We start from the raw sequence: 24,591 nt of genomic DNA, 5'->3' as shown, positions 1-24,591 counted from the left end.
TAAAATGAAAAATAAATCATCTTCAACAAATGAATGTCTTAATGTAGAAGCCTACAAATAGATTTCATACTTATCACCCTGTACAAATCTCAAATCCAGTGGATCAAAGACTTGAACATGGAACTGTACATACTATAAAAGGAAAAAGGTAAATAGCCTTGAACACATTGGTATAGGAGACAATTTTCTGAAGGGAACACCAATGGCTCAGGCCTCAGATAAAGAATTGATAAACAGGATCTCATGAAACTTCAAAGTTTCCATAAGACAAAGAACATTTTCAGTAGAACAAAACAGCAGCCTATAGATTACGAAAAGGTCTTTAATAACCCTGGTTCTGTCAGAGGACTTATATACAAAATACATGATGAACACAAGTAGTTAGACTCTAACAAACCAAATAACCCATTTTAAAAAAAAATGGAGTTCAGAGAAAAACAGAGAATTCTCAACAGAAGAATTTCTAATGGCCAAGAAGCACTTGAAGAAATGTTGAACAATCTTAGTCATCAGAGAAATGCGAATCAAAACAACTTTGAAATTCCATCTAACATCAATCATTATGCCTAAGATCAACAACAGCATAGGCTGGCAAGCATGTGAAGAAAGGGAAGCAGTCCTCCCTTGTTGTGGGAGTACCAACTTGTACAACCACTCTCTGGAAATCAATTTACTTGTATGGCAGAACCTTCCCCTAATGAGTAAAGATTACTAGGGAGCAATCACTGGGTGAGTATGCAGAACTTCTGGGTCAGGAAAAGGAAGAGGGAAGGCAGAAGAAAGGAACACCCTTTGGGCCTGCAGAGAGATAGAGGTATAATGTAGAAAATGGGAGGCTATTAGTTCAAGTGGATCCACTAGGTTTCAACATTAGAGGATTTTTTACATAGTGTAGTTTACAAAATTACAATGCTAGGTTCTGCACACAGTGATTGTGTTACCTGTTAATCCAAAACTAACATTGTGTGATGTTTTCCTTCACGCAGTGACTCTATGGGGTTCCAGAGAAAAGTATAGCAGCAGAGCAAAGAAGTTTCTTTTTGCCTTATATAGAGACTGATATAGTAATCTATAACTGATCAAACACAGAAAGCTTTTGAACTTGGACTGTCTATTCCCTGTTATTATATCTACAGCAAAATGAATACTTGGAAGGCTCAAGGGACATTACCGAATAGGACTCAAAAATATTCTAATCAATAGAGGCCAGGGCATCTACCATAAGATAACATCTTCTAAATATGACAGAGAAGCTGCACCTGAAATCTCAAAAACATATTTGACTAAATAAGACTGTACAATGATAATATCAGTAGACATATTAACAGTTGATATTTTATGAAATTACCGAATTCAGTAAGAAGGACTACAGACAATTAGTGACTGCTAGGAGAAAGTCATCGTTCCCCATTGATGAGTGTTTAATTATTGATTTAATACTGTGAAGACAGCCCTAAAAATATATATGCATGAGGAACAGTAAATGAACTGAGCTGTCTTTCTTTGTGTGTGTGTGTGTGTGTGTGTGTGTGTGTGTGTGTGTGTGTGTGTGTGTGAGGAACTTGAAGAGGAAGCACATTGGATTGAAATGATGTATAATATTCACAAAAATAATAAATAATATTAAAGAATAAATAGACATTAATATAATTTAGCACATTTACTCTTAACTAAATATCAACTGGCTTTATTTGTCATGTGAAATTGTACAAGTTACTACTGTGCGCATGGTTCAAATATACTCAGTATATTGCCAAGATATACTCAGCATATTGGCAAGAACCCAAAGTTCAGATTCTTAATAAAGGTTCAAACTTTCAGATAAGGTTATTTGACCAAAATATAATTAAAATATAAATGTTAAAATAGATTTTAGAAAATATTCAAATCTGAAAATTGATATAATAAACTTCTAAGTCATTTAGTATTCTGAGAAGAAAATGAAGAATAATTTTTGTACTTTCATATGAGATAAAATAAATATATTAATTAACAGGATGGTGCTATGTCAGCATTTATAAATGAATATACAAATAAAAACCTTTACCTTAGAAACTCATTACAACTGTGAGTTCACCAAAATGTGTACTATATCAAAGAAAGAAATGGAAAAATAATGAAAAAATTTAAATTAAATAAAAAAAGAAAATAAAGAGGAAAAATGAAACAAAATAGAAATGATAATTCAATAAAATGGATAAATCTCAAACTTTGCTGGATTCTTTCCAAAAGGCACCAAGAAGATACCCATCATAAATATCCCAGGAGTCATGGGACTGTTTAGATAGTTTATATTATCCTGATTTAACTTTGGTACATGGAATCTGTCTAGAAAATTGTCCATTGTTTCCAGATTTTCCAGTTTTGTTGAATATAGGCTTTTGAAGTAAGACCTGATAATTTTTTGAAATTCCTCAGATTCTGTTGTTATGTCTCCCTTTTCCATTCTGATTTTATTTATTTGGAAACTGTCTCTGTGAACTCTGATTATTCTGGCTAAGGGACTATCTATCTTGACGATTTTCTCAGAGAATCTGTTTGTTGATTCTTTGTATAGTTCGTTTTGTTCCTACTTGGTTGATTTCATCCCTGAGTTTGAATATTTCCTGAAATGTAATCCTCTTGGGTTTATTTGTTTCTTTTTGTTCTAGAGCTTTTAGGTGTGCTGTCAAGCTCCTAATGTCTGCTCTCTCAGGTTTCTTTTTGGAGGTACTTAAAACCAGATGGGTTTAATGCCGAACTCTATTAGACCTTCAAAGAAGACCTAATACCAATAGGGTACTAACTATACCACAAAATAGAAACAGAAGGAACACTACCCAGTTCCTTTTATGAAGGCAAAATTATGCATATAACTAAACCACACAAAGATCCCACAAAGAAGGACAATTTCAGACCAATTTCCCTTATGAATATCAAAGAAAAATACTTAATAAAACTCTCAGAAACCAAATCTAAGAATACATCAAAGCAAGTATCCATCATGACCAGGTAGGTTTCTTCTTCTTTTGTTTTTTTTTGTTTGTTTGTTTGTTTGTTTTTTCCCGGAGCTGGGGACCGAACCCAGGGCCTTGCGGTTGCTAGGCAAGTGCTCTACCACTGAGCTAAATCCCCAATCCCCCAAGTAGGTTTCATCTCCGGAATGCAGGGATGGTTCAATATATGGAAATCCATGAACTTAATCCATTATGTAAATGCAAATCAAAACAACCCTGAGATTCCACCTCATACCAGTCAGAATGGGTCAGATAAAAAATTCAGGCAACAGAAGATGCTAGCAATGATGCGGAGAAAGAGAAACACTCCTCCATTGTTGTTGAGATTATAAATTGTTACAAGCACTCTGGAAATCACTCTAAAGTTTCCTCAGAAAATTGGACATTCCACTACCTGAGGACCCAACTATACCTCTCCCGAACATATACCCAAATGTTGCTCCAACATAGAGCAATGACACATGCTCCACTATGTTCATAGCAGCCTTCTTTATAATAGCCACAAGCTGGAGAGAACCCAGATGTCCTTCAACAGAGGAATGGATTCAGAAAATGTGGTATATCTACACAATGGAGTACTACTCAGTTATGAAAAACAATGACTTTGTGAAATTCATAGGCAAAAGGATTGAACTAAAAAATATCATCCTGAGTGAGGTAACACAATGACAGAAAACCAAACATGATAATTGGATATTAGCCCAGAAGCTTGAATTACCCAAGATACAATACACAGACCTCATGAAGCTGAAGAAGAGGGATGACCAAAATGCAGCTTCTTCACTCCTTCCTAAGAGAGCAATAAAAAATATCCATTGGAGGGGATATTTAAGCAAAGTTTAGAGCAGAGGATGAAGGAATGTGCCCCATATAAATACAGTCACCAAAACTAGATAACGTTAATGAAGCTAAGAAGTGCATGCTGACAGTAACTGGATATAGATGTTTCCTGAGAGACACAACCAGAGCATGACAAATACTGAGGTTAATGCTAGCAGCAAACCATTGAACTGAGAACAGGACCATGCTGGAGGAATTAGAGAAATGAATAAAAGTGCTGAAGGGCCTTACAACCCCCTAAGAAAAACAATGTCAACCAACAGAACTCCCAGAGACTAAACCACTACCCAAAGACTATAAATGGAATGACCCTTGGTTCCAACTGCATATGTAGCAGATGATGGCCTTCTATGATACCAGTGGAAGGAGAAACCCTTCATCCTTCCAAGGTTGGACCCCAGTGAAGGGGGAGATAGGGGATGGGGCAGTAAGAGGGGGAGGATGGGAGGGAAACACCCTTATGGGAGAGAGAGGGGGGGATGAATTAGAGGGCTTATGGACAGGAAACCTGGAAAGCGAATGACATTTGAAATGTTTATAAAGAAATATATCCAAACAAAAAAAAAAAAACAAAACAAAAAAAAACAAAACAAAAACTCAGGTTACTTCTTTAGAAACTGAGGAAGCATTTGACAAAATCTGACACCCCCTTCATATTAAAAGTATTGGAAAGATCAGGAATTCGTGGCCCATACCTAAACATACTAAAAGCAATATTCAGCAAGCCAGTAGCCAATATCAAACTAATTGGAGAGAAACGACACAATCCCACTAAGGTCAGGGACTACACAAGGATGTCTGCTATCTCCCTACTTATTCAACATAGACTAGAAGTCCTAGCCAAAGCTATTAGACAACAAAAGGAGGTTAAAGGGATACAAATGGAAAGGAAAAAGTCAAAATATCACTATTTGCAGATGATATGATAGTATACTTAAGTGTCCCCAAAATTTCCACCAGAGAACTACTAAACCTGATAAACAACTTCAGCAAAGTGTCTGGGTATAAAATTAACTCAAACAAATCAGTAGCCTTCCTTTACTCAAAGTATAAACAGGCTGAGAAAGAAAGTAGGGAAATGATACCTTACACAGTATTCACAAATAACATAAAATATCTCAGTTTTACTCTATCTAAGCGAGGGAAATATCTGTATGACGAGAACTTCTAGTCTCTGAAGAAAGGGAAAATCTCAGAAGATTGAAATACCTTCCATGCAAATGGATTGACCAGATTAATATAGCAAAATGGGCCATTTTGCTAAAAGCTTTCTACAGATTCATTGTAATCCCCAACCAAATTCCAATTCAATTCTTCATAGAGTAAGAAAGAGCAGTTTGCAAAATCATTTGGAATAACAAAAAACCCAGGAGAGTCAAAAGTATCCTCACGAATGCAAGAACTTCTGTGAGAATCTTCATCCCAGACTTCACGCTGCATTTCAGAACAGCAGTGGCAAAAAACAGAATGGTATTGATAGAGACATAGGGAGATAGATTAATAGAATCAAATTGAGGACCCATAAATGAGCCCAAATACCTTTGGTCACTTGATTTTTGACAAAGAAACCACAATCATCCAATAGAGAAACGATAGCTATTTCAACAAATGATGCTCATTCAACATTAGGTCAGCATGTAGAAGAAATGTCAATGGCTTCGTTCTTATTACCCTGTACAAAGCTTAAGTCTAAGCATATCAAGGACCTCCACATAAAATCAGATACACTCAAATTAAAAAAAGGAAAAGTGGGGAAGAGACTTGAATACATGGGCACTGGGGAAAATTTCCTGAACAAAACACCAATGGCTTATGTTGTAAGATCAGGAATCAACAAACGGGACCTCATAAATCTGCAAAGCTTCTGTAAGGCAAAGGACACTGTCATTAGGACAAAATGGCAACCAACAGATTGGAAAAATATCTTTACCAATCCTACATCCAATAGAGGGCTAATATCCAATATTTATAAGAACTGAAGAAGTTAGCCTCCAGAGAGACAAATAACCCTATTAATAAATGGGGCACAGAGCTAAACAAAGAATTCTCAGCTGAGGAATATCAAATGGCTGAGAAGTACCTAAATAAATGCTCAACATCCTTAGTCATCAGGAAAACGCAAATCAAAACAACTCTGAGATTCCACCTCATACAGGTCAGAATGGCTAGGATCAAAAACTCGGGTGAGAGTAGATGCTGGCACGTATGTGGAGAAATAGAAACACTCTTCTTTTGTTGGTGGGATTGCAACCACCCTGGAAATCAGTCTTTTGTTTCCTCAGATATTTGGACATAGTACTACCTAAGTACCCAGCTATATCATTCTTGAGCATATACCCAAATGATGCTCCAACATACAACAAAGACACATGCTCTACTATGTTCATAGCAGTATTATTTATAACAGCAAGAAGCTGGAAAGAGCCCATATGCTCTTCAAAACAGGAATGGATACAGAAAATATGTTAAATCTCCACAATGGAGTACTACCCAGGTATCATGAAATACATAGACAAATGTATGGAAGTAAAAATTATCATCCTGCGTGAGGTAAGCCAATCACAAAAAACACAGATGTTATGCACTCACTGATAGTTGGACATTAGCTCAAAAGTTCAAATTACTCAAGACACAATCCACAGAACACATGAAGCTCAAGAAGGTCGACTTGAGTGTGGATGCTCCAGCCTTTCTTAAAATGTAAAGCAAAAATATTCTTAGAAAGAGATATGGAGACAATGTTTGAATCAGGGACAGAAGGAATGGCCATTCAGAGTCTGCCCCACCTGGGTATCCAGCCCATTCACATACAGCAACCAAACCTCGATAATATTGATGAAGCCAAGAAGTTCATGTTCCAGGAGCCTGATATAACTGACTCAGCCAGAGTCAAATATAGAAGTGAATGCTAGGAGCAAACAATTAAACTGTGAATGAGGTCCCCATTGGAGGACTTTGAGAAAGAATTGAAGGAGCTTAAGAGGCTTACTAGCACACAAGTTCAACAATACCAACCAAGCAAAGTTCCCAGGGACTAAGCAACTACTCAGAGTACATATGGACAGACCCATCGCTCCAGCTGCATATGTCGCAGAAGAGGGCCTTAATGGGCAGCAATGGAAGAAGTCCTTGATCCTGCTAAGACAGTTATAGGGGAATGGCAGGGTGCAGAGTTGGGAATGGGGTTTGGTTGGGGGGCATAACACTCTTATAGAAGAATGGGGAAGTGGTGGGGAGAGGAGGCTTATGGACAGGAAACTGGGAAAGGGACAAACATTTGAAATGTAAATAAAAAATTCAATAAAAATTAATTAAAAAATAAATACTCTAGGAACCTGGAATACGATTCAAGAATGCAGCAGGACAATTATAAGAGAAGGTTATGCACGATAGATAAGATAGGAGAGAAATTTCTTCATTAGGGAAGCATGCAGCAAGATCACAACTCCTCGATGTTGTTATAGGCACATCCTGAGTTTATAGACTCTGTTCTCAGCAGCCCTATTCTTCTCACAACTGTCCTCATATCAAAGCTACAAACAGAAAGAATAGAGTCCTGGCATCTTATTCTTAATATCGATATTCTTAATATTGAATGGACTTTTGTCAAGCTGATTAGCGTTCCAGCAGTTGAATTCACTTTTAATTTACATTAAGTGAAAATTTCTTTCATTTCATTTTTAGGACAATTTCTTTTGCTGCTTTGTGTTGGTATTTCTTGTCTACTGTTTTTGTTGTTGTTGTGCTGTATTTTGTTTGTAGTTGTTTCTGTTTGTAGTTAGTTTGGCTTAATTTTAGGGTGGTTGCGGGGGGAGATTATTTTCTTTTGAAAGAGGGAGAGTGTTTCATGAAGTTTGAAAATAAGATATTGCTACATAGGATTGAAGGAGCTGAAGTGGTTTGCAACTCCATAGAAAGAGCAACAATTTCAACCAACCAGAACTCTGAGAGCTCCCAGGGACTAAACCATCAAGCAAAGAGTACACATGGAGGGACCGGTGGCTGCAGAGGCATATGTAGCAGAGGATGGCCTTGTCTGGTACAAGTGGGGGGGGGCGCTCTTGGTCCTGTGAAGGATTGATACCTCAGTGTAAGAGAATGCTAGTGCAGTGAGACAGGAGTGGGTTGGTGCGTGGGTGGTTGTTTTGAGGAGCACCTTCATAGAAGCAGGGGGAGGGGTGCAATAGGGGGTTTTCAGAATGGAAAACTGGAAAGAATATTATAAATCAAAATAAACAAAATAACCAATAAATTTAAAAAGAAAAAGATGCCACCTTTTACAGGCTGAATCCCAGCAATTGTCTCCTGGACTTCTTTATTGAAAAATTAAAAACCAATTAGGGAACTAGAATTTAGTATTATAACCTCACCTTATAGGACAGAGAGCAGAGAGTGAGAACATTACTTGGGTACATAGGGATATGGAAAAAGGTATGAGGATTTAATCTTAGAGGAAACATACTGCAAAATAAACAGAAAAAAATAAGAAAAATATTGTTTTGATTTCCTTTTGTTTCTTTGATTTTTTTTTTCATTATTAAAAATGGATTCTGGGCTGAAGATACGGCTCAGTCAAGAGCATTGACTGTTCTTCCAGAGATCCTGAGTTCAAATCCCAGTGACCACAGGGTGGGTCACAACCATCTGTAATGGGATCTGGTGCCCTCTTCTGGTGTGTCTGAAGACAGCTGCAGTGTACTTATACATAATAAGGAAATCTTTTAAAAAATAGATTCTGTCCTCATAAAATCTATTGTGATTAGAGTTTCTGCAGCCTCTAGTCCTCACAGTCTCTTCTTGCTTCTTATCCCTTCCAGATCCATTTTTTTCTGTCACTCAATAGAAAAGAACATGCTTATAAGAGATAATGACCAAACATGAAAAAAGAAAGCATAATTTGAAAACACAAATATTAAAGCTGAACAAGAGAACTACAAGAAAGAAAAAAATACCAAGAGCAGGCACAAGAATTTTATACACACACACACACACACACACACACACACACACACACACACACACACACACAAAGTACTGGCACAGAACTGTGTATTTCCTGATGTTTCAGTCTGTATGAGTTCAAGTGAATATTGCTCACTTGATTCCCTTGTTTCCATATTGTCTTCCATTCCTTCCAGGCTTTACAGTATTTCTGCCTCTTCTGCATGATTCTCTGAGTTCTGTGGGGAGGGATTTGATGGAGGCTTCTCTTTAAAGCTGTGTGTTCTAAGTTCTCTGTCTTCATAATATCTGTGTGTGGGTCTCTACACTCTTTCTCATCTGCTAAAGGAGAAAGCTTCTTTGGTGATGGTTGAATTCGACTCCCATCTATGGATTTTACCAAAATAGTATTAGTGGATATGCACTGCTATTCTTTTCATTGAAGTAGCTAATTAAAGAGAGTGTTTTAAAAATGCTTATAACAAAATATCATAAGGGGTTATTTTGTTACTAGTTTTTAAAAAAGTATTTGGTTTTTAACTATTTCATTATCTATTCTCTAGTTCTCATTCACCCAAACAATAACATTTATGTTTCCTTCTCATGTAGTGATCCTTGACTCAAATAATTGGTGGGCTATTCCTACAAATTGTGTGCCACACGTTTCCTAGTATATCTTTAACACAGAACACATTGTATGTAAAATGTTTTATGGCTTGGTATTTCTCTTTTCTTATTCTGTAGATTAATTTCCCACACCAAAGACACTAGGAGTAAAGTCTCCATGTGGTCCTCAGCTTGGCATCTCCATGTTCAATGACTTGCGCTGGTGTTGTCCTCAGCAATGGGGACTTATAATTAATTTTCTGAGAGTAATTCATTGTTATGAAAAAGCAGCTTGAGATATTTAGAGACATCCATCAATGGAACCCCCTTACTCAACAACTGAATACAATGCAACCCTGCCCTGCTACTAGATGACTCCTTTATGACAAGAAATGGCCAATTGTGGCTTTGTCACCTACATTATGAGGAAACAACACTAGGATCATCTTCATATATTGTAGGGAGTTTCCACTGTGCTAGATTTCCATAACTTCCTTCAAATACCCCTAAATTCTAGCTGTCTTTCCTTTTATGCCCTCTTTCATACCTATATTTCCCTCCCCATACTTATTCATGACCTCATCATCTCCTAATATATCCATAATAAATATTCTATTTTCTGCTCCCATAAAGCTCCATGTGCAACCCCTCATCATGCCAAATGCATTCCTCTGTACCTAATGAATCTGGTTCCATGAATTGTAGTTTGACAATTATGACAATTATGGACATATTATTTAATTACCACATTTATATTTCTGTTTCTGTGTTACTTCCCTCAGAATGATTTGTCTTAGTTCTATACAGTTGCCTACAGATATGATGAGGTTGTTCTTTTTTTAAGAGCTGTATATTTCATTGTACAAAAGCATCACATTTTTTTTATCCACTCTTCTGTTGAATGACTTCTAGGTTGTTTCCAGATTCAGGCTATTCTATTTTCAATAGAGCAGTAAAACATAGGTAAGCAAGTATGCTTGTGATAAGATGTGGCTTCATTTGGGTATATAATCAAGAGTGGTATAAGTACATCTTTAGGTAGATCAATTACCAACTTTCTTTGAAACCCCCATCCTGTTTTCAACAGTCGCTGAACAAGTTTGTATTTTTACCAGGAATGGAGGACTCTTTCCCTTACTAACATCCTTAACAAAACCTATTGGTCTTATCCATTTTGACAGGTACAAGATGGATTTTTAAAGTAATTTGACTTTTAGTTCCCCGATGTTTAATGTTGATGAGAATTATATAAGAGTTTTTCAGCAATTTGTGTTTCCTCTAAAGAGACTTTTCTGTTTAAATTTGTACCCCATTTTTAATTGGACATTTTTGTCGTTTTATATACAGTTTCATGAGTTATTTTAAGTAGTTTGGATATTAGTCCTCCATGGGAAGTACTGTTGGCAAAAATATTTTTCCTTTATGTAGGTTGTCACTTTGTGCCAATTGCAATATCATTTGCCTTTTTGAGGCTTTTAAGATTCATGAACTCTTACGAATTAATTGTTCTTACTGCCTGCTGTTCTATGCTGAAGTCATTTCCTGTGCAAATCAGTTAAAGGGTGATCCACACTTTCTTTTCTATCCTGTTTTTGAGGTACCTATTGAAGTCTGTGATCCAGTTGGACTTGTGTTTTGTGAAGGGTGAAAAATATGTATCTATTTGCATTTATTTTACATGCAGCCATCCAGTTTAATCAACATAATTTGTTGAAGATATATTTTTTCTTCAGTGTGTATTTCTGGCATTTTTAAAATAAAATATTGGATGTATAACTGGATGTTCAATTTGATTCCATTGATGATTATATCTGTTTTATGCCAATATCATATAGTTTATTACAATAATTCTGTAGTATAACTTTGACAGTTATTTAACTAATCAGGTTTGTTATAGTTATGTTGTATTTTCTTTGTTTGTTTTGCTTTTCCATAAAAAAATTGAGACTCATCATTTCAAATTCTGTAAAGAATGGTCCAAATGTTGATGGAGATTACAGTGAATATGTAGATTGATTTGGTTTTGAACATTTGGACAATTTAGAAATACATAATTTCTAAGTTTTGAGTATGTCTTAGGATTCATTGTAATGTTACTGAATTACATTCAGGTCAAAAAGTCTTTTAAAATATTTGAAGCATGTCTCATGAGTCAAACTTTGCTGTTTCTTGGTAAATCTTCTGAGAGCCTTTGAATGAAGCATTGTTTGCGGCTGGATAGTAAGAGACAGCTAACTTAATTAGTGAGTATGTAAAAATATTTTCTTTGATATTTTTCTGTATTTTACCGTTAACTGTGCAGAAAGCTGAACCTGTGCCTTCCAACTTATTTTTTTTTACCATCAATTCTTTGGTTTTATTGGATTTTTTTTTTACTGACATATCAAATGTCATTCCCTTTCCTGGTTTCCTGTACATAAGCCCCCTTATTCCATTCCCCTACCCTTCCTCTAAAAAGGTGTTCCCCATCCCGACCCCCCAACATTCCCCAACACTGGGGGGTCCAACCTTGGAAGGAGCAAGGGTTCCTTCTTCCATTGGTACCCAACAAGGTCATCCTCTGCTACATATGCAGAAGGAGCCATGGGTGAGTCCATGTATAGACTTTGGATAGTGCTTTAGCCCCTGGGAGCTCTGGTTTGTTGGCATTGTTGTTCTTGTGGGGTTGTAAGTCCCTTCAGCTCTTTCAATTCTTTCTCTTATTCCTCCAACTGGGGTCCCATTCTCAGTTCAGTGGTTTGCTGTAGCATTCGCCTCTGTATTTGACATGCTCTGCTTGTGTCTCTCAGGAGACATCTATATCTGGTTACTGTCAGCATGCACTTCTTAGCTTCATCAATCTTATCTAGTTTTGGTGGCTGTTTATGTGTGGGCGACATGTAGGGCAGGCTCTGAATGAGTGATCCTTCTGTCCCTGATCCCAACTTTGCTTCCATATCCCCTCCTATGAATATTTTTGTTTACCCTTTTAAGAAGGAGCGAAGCATCCGCATTTTGTTCATCCTCCTTGAGCTTCATGTGGTCTGTGGATTGTTTCTTGGGTAATTTGTGCTTTTGGGATAATATCCACTTATCAGTGAGTGCATACCATGTGGGTTTTTCTGTGATTGGGTTACCTCACTTAGGATGATATTTTCTAGCTCCATCCATTTCCCTAGGAATTTTGTGAAATCATTTTTTTGATAGCTGAGTAAAACTCCATTGATTAAATATTAAATTTTCTGTACCATTCCTCTGTTTAAAGGTCATCTAGGTTCTTTCCAGATTCAGGCTATTATAAATAAAGCTGCTATGAACATAGTGGTACATGTGTTCTTGTTGTATGTTGGAACATCTTTGGATTACCTGCCCAGGAGAGGTATAGCTGGGACTTCAGGTAGTGTAATTTCCAGTTTTCTGAGGAACATCCAGATTGATTTGCAGAATGGTTGTACCAGTTTACAATCCCTCTAACAATGGAGGAATGTTCCTTTTTCTCCACCTCCTTCCCAGCATCTGTTGTCACCCAAGTTCTTGATCCTAGCCATTCTGACTGGTTTGAGGTGGAAACTGAGGGGTTGTTTTGCTTTGCATTTCCCTGGTGACTAAGGATGCTGAGCATTTCTTTAGGTACTTCTCAGGCGTTCGATATTCCTCAGCTGAGAATTTTTTGTTTAATTCTACACCCCATTTTAATAGGGTTGTTTAGCTCTTTGGAGTCTAACTTCTTGAGTTCTTTGTATATTTCAGATATTATCCATCTATCAGATATAGGATTGGTAAAGATGTTTTCTCAATCTGTTGGTTGCCATTTTGCCCTAATAACAGGGCCCTTTGCCTTTCAGAATCTTTGCAGTACTATGAGGTCCCATTTATCAATTCTTTTTTCCCTCCATCTTTATTAACTTGGATGTTTATTATTTACATTTCAATTGTTATTCCCATTACTGGTTTCTGGGCCAACATCCCCTTAACCTCTCCCCCTCCCCTTTTATATGGTATTCCCCTCCTCTCCATAAGTCACTAATGCTTTGTTCAGAAAATTTTCCCAATGCCCCTGTGATCAAGACACTTCCCCCACTTTTTCTACTATTTTTTGAGTGTATCTGGTTTGATGTAGAGGTCCTTGATACACTTGAACTTAAGCTTTGTACAGGGCTAATAAAAAAGGATCTTCTACATGCTGACCTCCAGTTGAACCAACACCATTTGTTGAAAATGCAATCACTATCTTTTTTCTATTAGATAGTTTTGCTTCCTTTGTGAAAGATCAAGTGGCCATAGGTTTGTGGGTTCATTTCTGGGTTTTCAATTCCATTCCACTGGTCTACCTACCTGTCTCCATACCAATACCATACAGTGTTTATCACTATTACTCTGTAATATTGCTTGGGGTCAGGGATGGTGAATCCCCCAGAAGTTCTTTTGTTGTTGAATACAGTTGTCCCTATTCTCCGTTTTTTGTTATTCCAAATGAATTTTCAAATAGTTCTTTCTAACCCTATTAAGAATTGAGTTGGAATTTTGATGAGGATTGCATTGAATCTGTAGATTGATTTTGGCAAAATTGCCCTTTTTGCTATGTTAACCCTGCCAATCCACGAGCATGGGAGGTCTTTCCATCTTCTGAGATCTTCAATTTCTTCCTTCAGAGACTTGAAGTTCTTGTCATACAGATCTTTCACTTGCTTGGTTAAAGTCACACTAAGGAATTTTATATTATTTGTGACGATTGTAAAGGGTATCATTCACTAATTTCTTTCTCAGCATTTTAATCTTTTGTGTAGAAGAAGGCTACTGATTTGTTTGAGTTAATTTTGTACCTTGCCACTTTGCGGAAGTTGTTCATCAGGCTTAGAAGTTTTCTAGTGAAATTTTGGGATCATTTATGTATACTCTCATACCATATGCAAATAGTGATATTTTGACTTCTTCCTTTCCAATTTCTATCCATTTGACCTCTTTTATTTTTCTGATTGCTTTGTCTAGGACATTAAATACTATATTGAGTAAGTAGGAAGAGAGTTGTGAGCCTTATCTAGTTCCTAATTTTAGTGGGATTTCTTCAAGTTTCTCTCCATTTAGTTTATGTTAGCTACTGGTTTGTTGCATTTTGCTTTTACTATATTTAAGTATATGCCTTGGATTCCTAATCTTTCCAGGACGTTTATCATGAAAAAGTGTTGAATTTTGTCAAACGTTCTCCTACCATCTAATGAAATGATCATGGTTCATGTTTTTTTTTTTTTATTTGAGTTTGTTTAGATAGTGGATTATGTTGATGGATTTACTTATATGGAACTATCCCTGCATTCCTGGAACAAGCCTACTTGTTCATGATGGAGATTATTTCGATGAATTCTTGGATTCGGTTTGTGACATTTTGTTTTATTGAGTGTTTTTGTGTCTATATTAATAAGTGAAATTGGTCTGAAGTTCTATTTCTTTGTTGGGTCTTTATGTTGTTTAGTTATAAGTGGAATTGTGGCTTCATAGAAGGAATTGGGTAGTGCTCCATCTGTTACTATTTTGTGGAACAGTTTGGACAGTATCGGTATGAGGTCTCCTATGATGGTCTGATAGAATTCTGTGTAATACCCATCTGGCCCTTGGGTCTTTTAATAACTGCATCTATTTCTTTAGGAGTTATGGGGTTGTTTAGATGGTTTATCTGTTTCTGATTGAACTTTGGTACCTGGTATTTGTCTAGAAAATTGTTCATTTCCTCCAGATTTTCCAGTTTTATTTAATATAGGCTTTCATAGTAGGACCTGATGATTTTTTGAATTTACTCAGATTCTATGGTTATGTCTCTCTTTTAATTTCTGATTTTGTTGATTTGGATACACTATCTGTGCCCACTGGTGATTCTGGCTAAGGGTTTATCTATGTTGCTGATTTTCTTAAAGAACCATCTCCTGGTTTTGTTGATTCTTTGTATAGTCCTTTTTGTTACTACTTGCTTGATTTCAGCCTTGAGTTTGATTATTCCCTGTCTTCTACTCATCTTGGATGTCTTTCCTTATTTTTGTTCTAGGGCTTTAAGGTGTGCTGTCAAGCTACTGATGTATGCTCTCTCTTGTTTCTTTTTGCAGCCACTCAGAGCTATGAGTTTTCCTATTAGCACTGCTTTCATTGTGTCCCATAAGTTTGGGTATTTTGTGACTTCATATTTATTAAATTCTAAGAAGCCTTAAATTTTTTTATTGCTTTCTTGACCAAGTTATTGAGTAGAGTGTTGTTCAACTTCCATATATATGTGGGCTTTCTATTGTTATTATTAAGGAAGACCAGCCTTAATGCTTGTGATGCAACAGGATTCATGGGATTATCTCTACCTTCCTGTATCTGTTGAGGCCTGTTTTGTGACCAATTATATGATCAAATTTGGAGAAGGTACCCTGAGGTGTTGAGAAGAAAATGTATCCTTTTGTTTTAGGATGAAATGTTCTATAAGTATCTGTTAAGTCTACTTGGTTCATAACTTCTATTAGTTTCTCTATGTCTTGGTTTAATTTCTGTTTCTAATATCTCTCCATTAATGAGAGTGGGGTGTTGAAATCTCCTACTGTTATTGTGGTGAGGTGCAGTGTATGATTTGAGCTTTAATAAGGTTTCTTTTTTGAATATAGGTGCCCTTGCTTTTGGATCATAGGTATTTAGGATTGAGAGTTCTTCTTGGTGGATTTTTCCTTTCTTATCTTTTTTGATGACTTTTCATTGAAAGCCAATTTTATTTAATATTAGAATGGCTACGGCAACTTGTTTCTTCAGACCATTTGCTTAGAAAGTTGTTTTCCAGCTTTTCACTCTGAGGTAGTGTCTGTCTTAGTCTCTGATGTGTGTTTCCTGTATAAGCAAGGGGCTGAATCCTCTTTATTTATCCAGTCTGGTAGTCCATGACTTTTTATTGGGGGAATTGAGTCCATTGGTTTTTAAGGGATATTAAGGAATAGTGATTGTTGCTTCCTGTTTTTTTTTTTCGTTGTTAGAGTTGGAATTATGTTTGTGTCTCTCTTCTTTTGGTGTCATTGCAAGAAGATTACTTTCTTGCTTTTTCTAGTATGCAGTTTCCCTCCTTTGTTGGAGTTTTCCATTGATTGTTCCTTGTAGGTTAGGATTTGTAGAACTATATTGTGTAAGTTTGGTTTTGCCATTGAATATCTTGGTTTCTCCACCTGTGTTAATTGAGAGTTTTGCTGGATACAGTAGCCTGGGCTGACATTTGTATTCTCTGAAGGTCATTATGATATCTGTCCATGATCTTCTGGCTTTCATAGTCTCTTTGGGAAGTCTATTGTAATTCTTATAGATCTGAATTTATATGTTACTTGAACTTTTCCCCTTATGCGATTATTGTTCTTCCCTTGTTTTGTGCATTTTATTTTAAGTCTTATGTGATGGGGAGGAATTTCTTTTCTGGTCCAATCTATTTGGAGTTCAGTAGGCTTCTTGCAGGTTTATGGGCATCTCTTTCTTTAGGTTAAGGAAGTTTTGTTTTGTTTTGTTTTGTTTTTCTATTATTTTGTTGAAGATTTTTACTGGCTCTTTAATTTGGGAGTCTTCATTCTCTTCTATATCTATTATCCTTAGGTTTGATCTTTTCATTGTATCCTGGGTATCCTGGATGTTTTGGGCTAGGTGCTTTTTGCATTTTACATTATATTTGATGGTTGTGTCATTATTTTCTATGGCATCTTTTGCTTCTGGGATTCTCTCTTCTATGTCTTGTAGTTTGTTGGTGATGCTTCCATCTATGACTCCTGAAACCTTCCCTAGGTTTTCTATCTTCAAGGTTGTCTCCCTTTGTGCTTTTTTATTGTTTATATTTCCATTTTTTAATCCTGTTTTGTTCAATTCTGTCACCTGTTTGGTTGTGTTTTCCTGTAACTCTTTATGGGATTTTAGTGTTTCCTCTTTAAAGGCTTCTATTTGTTTACTTGTGTTGCCCTGTATTTATGTCCTTCCTAAAGCCCTCCATTTTCATCATCAAATGTGATTTTATATCTAAATCTTGCTTTTCTGGTGTGTTTGGATAGCCAGTATTAGCTTTGGTGGGAGAACTGTGCTCTGATGATGCAAAGTAGTCTTGTTTTTTGTTGCTTAGATTCCTGAGCTTGTCTCTCACCATCTGGTTGTCTCTGGTGTTAGTATGCCTTGCTGCCTCTGACAGTGGCTTCATCCTTCTATAGGCCTGTATGTCAGCACTGCTGTAGACCGGTTTTCTTTCAGCCTTATCTGGGAACAGAGAGCTCTGCTTTCAGGTGTGAAGGCACTCCGGCAAAAGGGTTTTCAGCTTATAGCTCAGGCAGAAATCTGAAGAGTCCTGCTCATGACTTCGCCTGTGTCCATTGGGCACAGATGGCAGTAGGCAATTTCCTCTTGGGTCGGAAATGTGGGCAGATAGTATTATTCTCTGATTTCTCAGAAGTGTCTGCACTTCTGAGGGTACAGCTTTCTCCCCTGTGGGATTTTGGAGCAGGGAGATGTGTGACAGGTTCAGTTCAGTTTTGCGTGCAGGCTGGACCCAGCAGGCACCTGCCACTGAGTGCTCCTATATTCCTGTATCCAGAGGCATTATGCAGTTTTCTCTTGGGCCAGGTGGGAGAGGTGGGCAGATATGGGATACTGTCCTGTGGTCTCAGCATTATCTGAACTTCTGACTGTTCAGCTTTCTCTCCCACAGGATTTGGGTGCAGGAAGCTGCTGGTTCAGTTCATTTCAATTCCAGGCATAGCCAGCGCCTACAAACTGCTTTACTATTAAGATTCTGCAGTTATTGGTCCACTGTTCTGGATTTTTTTATTCTTTTACTACTAATGCGTTTATATTATTCTTAATTTTGTCATTTTCATGTTATGTATACATAGTGTAAGCAAGTATGTGTGCTTGTTTTACATTGTCTGGGTAGACTACTGAGTGTACATTTGAAAACAATTGGTTAATTTTAGGAATCATCCAAGATTGCTACTGAATTTTTCTACACAAAAATAGAAACATTTCTATTAGATTGAGATGTCATTAGCCTTGCTGGTCAAGTTGTATTTGGGGATTCATTTTCTCTTCTTTCTGAGACTGAAATTAGGAGATCTGCTATACTAGATGTTTCCTTGAATTCTTCAGGTTTGAACTTTCTTCTTCATGCTGGTACAACAAGCACTTTAACCATCAAAACATCTCCCATTCCTATGCTTTTGATATCTGTATTCAAAATGTGGCCAAAGCCAAACATTCACCTATGAAAACATGCATGTGGAATCAATAGGCTACATTTCAGAAGGACTATGGATATACAAATACATGTATGCATGCCATAGTGATTACTGTAAAAAAAAAAAAAAAAACAAAGTCATGAATTTGAAGGACATCAGGGAGAAGGTTTGAAGGAAATAAAAAAACATTTTTAAAAAGGTTAAAACACCATTTTTATAATCATATGAACTTATTATTCTACCTCCTTATTTTAATCTCACATTTCAATTTTCATTCCTTTACTTCATATATATATATATATATATATATATATATATAGAGAGAGAGAGAGAGAGAGAGAATTGGTTCTTTAACACTGAGTTCTACAGCCTGAAGGAGGAATAAAATTACTGAATTTCCCTCTTTTATCAGCTACTGATACCGTATAGATTTTCTTTATTTTTAGTTTAGAATAGAGATTATTCAGGGGAGGAAAGTCAAGAGGGTAGTAGGAACAGAGAAAGGCAGAGAGAGAGAGAGAGAGAGAGAGAAAGAGAGAGAGAGAGAGAGGAAGAGGAAGAAGAAGAGGAGGAGGAGGAGGAGGAGGAGGAGGAGGAGGAGGAGGAGGTAGAGGAGGGGCGGAATAAAGGCCAGACATGAACATATGGAGAGAAAGAGGGAAGAGAATTAGGAGGGGGGAGAAAGGAAGAGCAAGAGAGGAGCAAGAGAGCAAGGCAGCACGAAAGTCCCTTATACATTTTCTTCTTGGTGAATGGCCTTCTGAAAAAAATTTCTCCATTCATTTTGACATTTTGATTGGTATAATCTTTTCAGGTATTTTATAGGCAGCTATACTGTCAAGCATTCATAAAAGCAGCATCCTTGTCCTATCTATAAAATCTATTCTGCAGAAATTGTCTAAATCCTCTGGATCTTCCAATCTTTGTATAATGTCTTTCATTATGATTCCCTGAGCCTTGTTTTTATGCGTTGCTGTATGCTTGTCCCGATTATAACTGGGTGCACCAATTACTTATTCATTGCACTTTTGCGTCTTGTGACACTTTTAATATTCTCTGCTGTATACAAAATCTTCTAGACATGATGGAGGAATCATTATTTTTGATTAAAACAAAAGTGTTAGAGGAAAACATCCTGTATCCACATTCCTAAAGTAATATATTTTCCAGCTGCCTTACAAAGTTGCTCTTCTGTTCCATCAGAATGATGAACTTTAATCTTTATACTTATTTTTCCATATAATATATTGTAAGCATTTTCCTCTCTCCACCTCTCCTAGAACTTCCTTATCTCCCTCTCCACCCATCTTTAAATTCTCTCTTCATTAAAAAAAAGTCCTAGCATAAAAGCAAAGACCAACAAGACAAAAATGTGCCAAAACAAGAAATCTATAACCCATTCCCCAAATAATTCTATCATCAGCTTATGACCATATCTTCAACCATGAGCCCACCGTGGACACTGTATATTGAAACTGTAACAACTACACATATAAACAGAGACAGAGAGACAAACAGAGAGATGGAGAGACAATCATACAGACAGACAGACAGACAGACAGACAGACACACACACACACACACACACACACACACATCAAATACACACACAATTTTCTTTAGGCCTCCTATCAAGAATCAAGAATCACCCTGACCTGACCCCCCACAAAAAAAAAAAAAAAACCTACAATGCTCCTTTAGAGATTCTCAAATTTTCTTCATGTTCTTCAGAGAAGAAAATTTCTTTCAAGTTCTTATGGTTCTTTGGATCTCAACAGTAATATTGCCCTTGGGAGACACTGTGCTTAGACAAGTGGCTACTGCAAGGAAAAAAGTAAATTGTACCTTTACATTTCACAAGAGGCCTGAGAGTGAGGAGTGCAAAGGTGAACAGTTGATTATGCTGTTCCATAAACATCATTTAGAGAAAGCTTTTAAGGGAAGATGTTACCCTGCATTCAAATTTAAAGCTGTGATGATTTCTTTTGTTTGTCCTTGGCTCCTCTTTTCTTTTCAGAATTTGATGTGTATCTGTGAATTTTTACCTTTGAATTTTTCTGTAAAAGGTACTTTTGAGATGATCTCCTTAATATTTGGTAGACTAAGTATGAAGAATAATTATCCTTCAAGATGAAAGATAACTTTCTTATCTATTGAAGAAATATAGCACTGCAAAATCATAAATTTAAAATCAAATTCTTCTTAAAATGTAGCAGAATATTCAACGTGGAAAGGAGAAATGTAATCTTGAAGATGTTTTTAACAATTAAATTTGTGAGGCCTGGTTTACACTCTTCTGTTTTATTTCAGGTGCTCATGTCATGGCAAGTCAGGAAGATGAGCACTGACAAGGGAATTTGCATGGTGTGCAGTATTAGACACTTATCAGAATATCATCCATGTGCAGGTAGGTGTTCAATGTTTATGCTGTTTTTTTGAGTTATTAATACAGGTGTACAGGTGTTATAAAAATATTGAACCAATAGGCTTGGATCCTGTTGTTATTTGTAAGTTCTTCTAATTGTTAGATTTTTTTATTTGATTCTCTTTATGGAACAAATTTTCTCTAGTAATAAAGAATAAATTTCAAATTTAAATCTAATTTATTTAAAGAAATGAAATATTTACTATGTTTTGTGAAGGTGCTACCACTTGTATATGTTTAAAAGTTAAGTTCTAATGTTTCAGTGATTAAATAGGAGACAAAGTATTAGGAAGAATTCTCAAATGTGATTCATTTAAGACTTCTATTGTTAGTGTAATGAAAACACATAACATTAAAATTTTAAGTCAGCATAATACATAATTCTTTCTAAAGCTCTATCTATTTAGAGCTTCAAGTAGCTATACAGGGCACCATTACTGAAATGATAAAGTATAGATCGTACAGGTTAATACCACAAACATGGTTTGCAATGAAGGGTCCTCTATGGTTAGTAAATTAGGATTTAGGTTAATGTAAAAATTCCTTCTGTGCATCATTTATTCTTTGTCAGTAGATATAGAAAGTATGTATATAGTTCCTGCTCTTCTCCCCCTTTAATTGCTTCATAATATTGTTTAATAATACAGCTACAGAATAGAAAATACATATGAATCCACAATTAAGTTCTGAAGCAGATTCAAACTAATATATTTTTACTACAAAGCTTAGATTATATGCTATCTTCATATTTGCTGGTTATGCATATACTGTGTAGACTTCAAATTATCTGTGAAATACAGACATTTTTCCTGAAGTTTTTATACACTTTTAATGACTCTAGATTTACCTAAATATAATATCTATATTAATGTGTAGACATATTTCTAAGGTAGAAGTGCAAACAATTTTGTAAATATCTTGATACTAAATGTTACTATACCTTTACCTCCTTAATTATCTTCAGAATTAAACCACATAGTATATATTATTAACTTCAATAAATGATTTTCATTTCTCTACCTCTCTGCAATAATATTTCATGGAATTTTTCTTACCAGTCATATAATTCTCATTTTAAAAAGTTTTAAAGTCACAAATATTTCCCTTTAGAGAATAATAAGGTTGCTATACCATTTCATGTTGGAAAGAGAGAAAACACAACTAGGGTACATAACTCTTTTCAATAAACTATGTAACTTAAAGCATAAATAAGATGTAATTCCCACATTATATTATATGATTTACCTGTTTCAAAATTTTGCACAGAGAAATATCACATTTTATTTTTTATTGGAAAATTGTAATAATAATTTATATTTTAACAAATAAAAGATTGTTGATACCATTACAGAACATATTATTAGGGATAATCAATTAGGAACACTTTGAAATATGAAGTTTAAATTCCACATACCGTGGCAATTTATATTGATTTATAAATTATCAATAGGGTTTTGTTTCAATAATCTCCAATACTTGTTTCTAATGCTGGCATATTTGTAATTACATAGGAAATATTTTACCTAAATCCTTTTCCCATAGATACTCAATTATTCTTGTGGGGAAGATAATAAATGGAATGCCAGAGGAACATTTCAGAATTTCTCCTCATGGGGCTATCTTCCAAGCACAATATTGAAGTGCTTTGCTTCATTTTCTTCTTATTCTGCTACTTTGCCATCTTGTGTTGGAATCTTCTCATCTTTTTCTCAATTAGATACAGTTCTCTCTTCAATCAACCCATGTACTATTTCCTCAGTCATTTATCTTCTATGGACATTTGCTATACCTCCTGTGTGACACCCAAACTGATTGGGGATCTGCTTGTAAGGAGAAAAACCATCTCTTATACCAACTGCATACTGCAGGTATTTGTCATGCACTTTTTTGGAATGATTGAAATCTTATTTCTGACAGCCATGGCCTTTGACCGCTGTGTGGCCATCTGTAGGCCTCTTCACTACATGGTCATCATGAGCAGTCCCAGGTGCCATGTTCTTATCTGGACTTCCTGGATTGGTGGTGTTGCCCATTCCCTTCCCCAGGTTATGATGCTAATCTGTTTGCCCTTCTGTGGCCCCAATGAAATTGACAACTACTACTGTGACGTTTTCTCTTTGCTGAAAGTTGCTTGCACTGACACCTACATCACTGGTATCCTCATGGTTGCCAATTCAGGAGTTGTTGCCTTTGTAATCTTTGTTCTCTTGTTTGGCTCATATGTAGTTATACTGTTCACATTAAGGAATTACTCAGCAGAAGGGAGACGCAAAGCTCTTTCTACCTGTGGGTCCCATATCTCTGTGGTTATTTTATTTTTTGGACCTTCCATCTATTCCTACCTTAGACCACCTACCACTTACCCTGAGGACAAAATCTTTGCCCTGTTTTATACTATTATTGCTCCTATGTTCAACCCCCTGATATATACTCTAAGAAATACAGAGATGAAGACTGCCATAAAAAAGGTATGGTGTCAGAGAATATTTTTAGGAGAAAACCATAATTAATTTGCTTTATTAATAGGATCTTTAAATAGTGCACAGCTATTAAAGTGGATTTATTATCAAGAGGAACAATTAGTATCTTAACTGTTCAAACTTTTGGTCATTCATAATTAGCAAAAATGAGAATATGAAGAATAATTATTATGAAATATTTTACTTTGCAACCTAGTAAGAAAATGAACTCTAAAATTATTCCAGGATTAAGAAATGATTTTTATATTACACAAGAATTTTCCATATGTATTTAATGTTACTAGCCCCTTAACTTGATTTATTGCGTGATGATAAAGTTTTTTTTCAAGTTCTAGGAATAGATTGAAACTGTCTTCAGAAGTGTTATAGTAATGAACTTTGGACTGTGACAGGGTTTAGAAATAACCATTATGGTATGATCCTCTGAAACAAATCAGTCTATATAAAGGTAAAATAAAGAGAATTTGAGTGATTCTGATTCCAAAGGTTCATCATGAATTCAGCTGAGATTTGCTACCCTGACCACTCTCCTTATAAATATCATAGACATATATAGTAGCTTTATGTGTGCTCCAGGTTATTGGCACAAACAATGACTTTGTGAATTTTAACAGGTTTAAGGTGAATTTATGAGATTGTCTCTTCAAATGTCCTCAGCTTGTAGAAACACTGAATTAGAAAATACATACTTTTTTTTTTCAATGAAATTTAATTAGTTGAGGAGCCCTACGGTTACATATTCGAAAAAATCCTGGACACGTTAAATTTTCTGGATACATTTACATGAGAAAAGATTCTGTTATATTCTGATCAAATGTTACAGTGTCAGGAATTTCTTTTTCTGCTTTCATAATGCTTAATCTATTTGTTATATAAACTAATGTTTTGCATGGTGGTCTTTTGATACACACTGTTGTATCCCTTACTCTAGCCCTCTTGGGAGCCTCCTACCATTTTTCTGATTTGTTTTGTTTTTAATTAGTATGTAGCATATACTTTCTTGCCCCCAACTCCTCCAAGAACATCCCTGACTCTGAACCCATTCACCTTCATGTTCTCCCCCATCTCTCTCTCTCACTTTCTCAAAAAAAAATGAAAATAGAAGCAAAATC

At 35.9% G+C, this 24,591-nt stretch overlaps 1 protein-coding gene across 1 annotated transcript; it reads left to right on the top strand.

The window, feature by feature from the left end:
- Window positions 1-22,573: 22,573 nt before the first annotated feature.
- Window positions 22,574-23,509, top strand: Or4p20 (olfactory receptor family 4 subfamily P member 20). Its single transcript, NM_001000649.1, has one exon. The coding sequence runs from the start codon at window positions 22,574-22,576 to the stop codon at window positions 23,507-23,509; it is 936 nt and encodes a 311-aa protein (NP_001000649.1).
- Window positions 23,510-24,591: the final 1,082 nt, after the last annotated feature.

The sequence above is a fragment of the Rattus norvegicus genome, chromosome 3 (genome assembly GCF_036323735.1).
Source record: "Rattus norvegicus strain BN/NHsdMcwi chromosome 3, GRCr8, whole genome shotgun sequence".
In the NCBI taxonomy this organism is placed as follows: domain Eukaryota; kingdom Metazoa; phylum Chordata; class Mammalia; order Rodentia; family Muridae; genus Rattus; species Rattus norvegicus.
Note: the sequence above shows the minus strand (reverse complement) of the source record. Positions and strands in the feature narration are given on the sequence as shown.

What these genes read in the sequence shown, in the direction of transcription:
- Or4p20 (NM_001000649.1), top strand. Translation starts at nt 22,574, where the DNA reads ATGGAATGCCAGAGGAACATTTCAGAATTTCTCCTCATGGGGCTATCT.